Below are 4,394 nucleotides of genomic sequence, written 5' to 3' on the forward strand. Positions count from 1 at the left end.
TTTTTGACTTTTAAATTTGACCCATGTTTAAATTGACAAAAAGTCAGCTTCTTTTGTGTTGAATTAACTAAGTACAGAGGCAATCTTCTCTATTTTGACACTTTTCATTGAACAATATTCAATTTCTATAAAATATTTTATTGTTGGAAGAAAAATGATTTCAGGTTCTTTTGAGTTAAAGTTGATTTTGATTCTTTTTGACAGTTTAAAGTTGAATGTTTCTTTGTCAGCGTGTGTTTTTGCCTAAGGCTGAGGGTGTGGGGCTTCAACGGGGGCGCTAGAGCCCCTCCGCTCGCGTCCCCAGGCGCTAACACCACACCACCGGGGCGCTAGCGGGGGCGCTAACGGGGCGCTAGCGCGAAAAACCATGCAGGCGTGAGCCTGTTAGCGGGAGAAGAGAGAGAAAAGCACGGGATTTGATGGTTTTTTGACCGTTGGGAGCCGAACAAACCCAAAAAAAAAATATTTTTCCTATATAATTATACCCCATTAAAGCCCCCCACACCAAGGCCAGGGGCTCCAACGGGGGCTCCAACACCCCCTTATCCAGTTTCTCTCTCTGCCACACGTCATAATATTATTGGTTGGAGCCCCCATTAAAGCCCCCCACACCCCTCAGATATTAATGAGTGTCATACAGCAAAAATTTTGACTTTTAGGTTTGACCCATGTTGCAAATGACCAAAAGTCAACTTGTTTTTATCATTGATTTCCATTTTAGACATTAAGTTTGCTTATGAACTTTAAAGATACTTAACTAAAACACCTTTTATTTTCAGAACATTCTGGCATATTATTCGAATCGCCTAAGCAAATTGCACGTGAAGATCACCAACAACGCGAAGCTCATATTCAATGATTTCCCAGGAGGAGCAGAGGGTTTTGAGCTCATTACAAGATTCTGCTACAACAATGGCACCATTGAAATAACCCCATCCAACATATTCTTGCTTCATAGTGGTGGTTCTTTCATGGAAATCACTACCTTGATCAAGCAAACCGAGTTGTACCTTGAAGGCATTCATTGTTGGACATGGTCGGAATTTGTAACAGGTCTAAAACAATGCCACATTTTATACTCTTTCTTGAACAAATCACCAATTTTTCAAGTTTTCTTGAATACCCTTTTAGGAAACTTAACCACTCCTAGTTATGATAGTTCATGCCCTTCCTCCTCAAATAGCTCTAGTTTTCGGTTTTCTACTAGTGATCATAGCCCAAAAAGTTCAAGAAGCAATACGCATATCGATTATTGGAAGTTTGATGATCTTTCTTTTTTGAACATGAATTTATTTGAAAATGTAGTAAAGTCCATGATCTCTTTACACTTGGACACCTCTAGAATATGCTCATTGATCTTTCATTACCAAAAATCGAAGTTCTTTGCATGTTATTCACATGATGAGAAGTGTAAGATGGTGGAAACTAATATCAATCTACTAAGTTTGGTTAATGGTAGTGCATTTTCATGTAGAGCGTTACTTGACGCCTTTGGTATGAGCTTGAGTATGAATCTAAGAACAAATGAAAGGTTAAAGTTGGAGAATTTGCTGGGATCACGGTTAGATGAATTTACGGTTAATGATTTGCTTGTTCGTGGCAAGAAAAAGGAGGTGTTCGATGTGGATTTGATTCTTCAGTTGATAAAAAGCTTTCTACTGGAAAAAAGGATTAATGGGCTATTCGCAAACCGGGTGAAGAAAGTTGGGTTCTTAATGGACTTCTTCATGTTAGAGGTGGCTCCTGATCCTTTCTTGAAACCTTCTAAATTTTTGGCATTAGTCATGGCCTTGCCTGATTTTGCTAGAGAATCCCATGATGGACTATACCATGCAATCGACTTGTACATTGAGGTGATGTTTTGTTCTTACTACTAGAAAAATAAATTTCTACGGACTTATCGGTTGGTGAATACAAAGGATCACCAACGGATATATCAAAAACTGGAAAAAAAAAATCAAAAATAAAACTACTTCTTACAATATCCGAATCCATCAAAATTAGCTATGGATGGATCGCATCTCTTAAAAATATATAGAGAGAGAGAGATGTTAGTAAACGTCGTCAGTGATCCGTGGGTGAGCTCCATACCCATGTCATTTTTCTAGACAGGTCACTGGCAACTTCCACTTTCACCTAGAGATAATATACATTAGACTTGTTAAAAACCTAGCGTTTGGCAAGATAAATTTCATTTACCCATTATCCTCTTTTTTTCTTTCTTACGTTATATTTTATTTTCCATAGGTGCATGGAGGGGATTTAAACGAAGAACAAACTACGAAGCTTTGGAGTGTTATTAACCTCAAGAAGTGCTCGTTGATCAAGACAAGACTAAACCTTTCCCTAAACGAAAACACAAGACTTTTGACATTTAATAAACAAAACAGGTTCAAGGGTAGCATGAATAATGACTTTAGAGTTCTCGGTAAACAAGGATCAAAAGTGACACAAGATACACCAAAGTTCGTGCCAAAGAAATCAAGAATGCTAGACCCATGTAATACCAAATCCTTGCCACGACTATGCCATTAGTAGCGGTTTTGTTTACATAACATTTTTTCTTAATGATGTATGTAAATGTTCTATGTTCTTAGTAAAAAAATTCTATAGTTTTATTCGTTTAAACCATTTAACATATTTGTATTTTTAAATAAGACAAAATAGTCTTTCATATTTATTTGACGCGGTAAAACTTTAGGATCAAGTTGACATAACACAAACAAAACAATTGCTAGAGAACTTAATAACTAATTATTAATTAGGCACTCCTTAATCCTTATACTTTTAAACATCCTCACAACTTTTCTAACTAAAAACCATCTAATCAAAACTCCACCTAAGATAGTAAGATCTGCCATCAAATATAGGATAAACAAAATGTACCACTATAACAGTTGTATAGTTTCCAATGACAATTGTAATCATAATTTTTCAACCTAAAAGTTAATTTTGGGATGTTTAGATTGTGTTTAGTGGAGTTGATAATTTGATATAATTTATATAGGTTTCCAATATGTTAACTAAGTTGAAACCTGTTAGAGGTATATTATTACTATAATATAAAGAAGAAGTTTGGTGCCGTAAGGGGCCTATTGGGCCGGCCATTTGGCGGCACCGTATTGGTCGATCAATTTTGTTTTTTAGTTCAGTTACCATAATAAATATAATGGAAATCGACCAAATGCTAATTTTTTTTTTGTTTTGTTTTAGTTTCGGTAACATAACAAACTTGAAAGAAACCGAGCGAGTTCACGCAGACTCGCGGCCTTATTTAAAGCCATTGACCGACAATGCTTGAGTTTTACCAATGGGCAAATTTACCGACCGAATTCGTGTCTATATCATAACGAACGCATGCGATACTGACTGAATTCGTGTCAATTCATCGTCGTAACCCTCGGATTTTACCAACGTCGTGTTTCAACGTTGGGGTTTTGCCAGCTGTCTTAGCGTAATGCGCCGGATAGAAAAGACTAGTTCAATATAAATGAAATTTGAGGGATCATCTTTGTTATGTATGTGAACAGTTCGATAAATATATAAGAAAATGATCCCATTTATATTTGGACTTTTTGTTGTTATTAGATCTAACATATTTAGCGCCTAATTTGACGCCAAAATCCATTCTAGACAAATTTTCGAATCTTCTTGGATAACCTTGATCTTCATAATCCTATTTAATTTGTTTCAATTTGTGAGCATTCTATGCTCTATTTCCTATAGATATATGAGTGTGTTTTGTAAATCATATGATATATGAGTATAAAAGTTACTTTACTATTTTAAATACTCTTTCTTATATAAAAGTTAAGTACACTAGTACTATTAAGTTACTATTTTTTTTACCATTCTATGCTCTTTCTTACTATTTTTTTTACCAATCTTCTATGCTCTTTCTTATATAATAATTAAGTACGCTATTAAGTTACTATTTTTTTTCACCATTTGAAGAAACACTAACCGGACCCCGGGCAGATTACTGGTAACCTGGGGGTTGGAGAGATGTTTCCCACGAGGGGTTAGACCCTTGGAAGATGGTTCTTCTGATAACCTGCAAAACAGACACCGTGAGCTCGTCACTGAGAAGGGGGGGGTTCCTCCTTGTGACCACCCTCCGGCGTGAGAATCAGACTAGATTGCTCTTTAAATATAAAAGTATATTAAGAGATTGCTAGAGCAGATATCAGGTATAATATGATGATAATGTAGTAAGATATGTTGTGTTTAGATGATCATACCATTTGGGGTATTTATAGCCGAAGGTAGGTTTCCAAGGAGGTATGGCCGGCTGCAACAGTGTTCCTGTTCATCAACAGTAGCCTACGCACGTGCCCTGCTGGTAGTTGGTGGGTAGGCAGCGGCTGATAGCGACCAGGCCTGCTGTATACTAT

General features: G+C 36.5%; 1 protein-coding gene across 1 annotated transcript; it reads left to right on the top strand.

The window, feature by feature from the left end:
• Positions 1-764: 764 nt before the first annotated feature.
• Positions 765-2,535, top strand: LOC143597215 (BTB/POZ domain-containing protein At3g22104-like; the record flags this gene model as incomplete). The annotated part of the gene is made up of 2 exons (XM_077075782.1): positions 765-1,853; positions 2,248-2,535. Coding segments are annotated over 2 exons (1,377 nt in total), but the record flags the coding sequence as incomplete, so codon positions are not given.
• Positions 2,536-4,394: the final 1,859 nt, after the last annotated feature.

This window comes from Bidens hawaiensis, unplaced genomic scaffold, assembly GCF_021521415.1.
Source record: "Bidens hawaiensis isolate Kalapana, Puna unplaced genomic scaffold, B.hawaiensis_p1.1 tig00047748_1, whole genome shotgun sequence".
NCBI classification, from domain to species: domain Eukaryota; kingdom Viridiplantae; phylum Streptophyta; class Magnoliopsida; order Asterales; family Asteraceae; genus Bidens; species Bidens hawaiensis.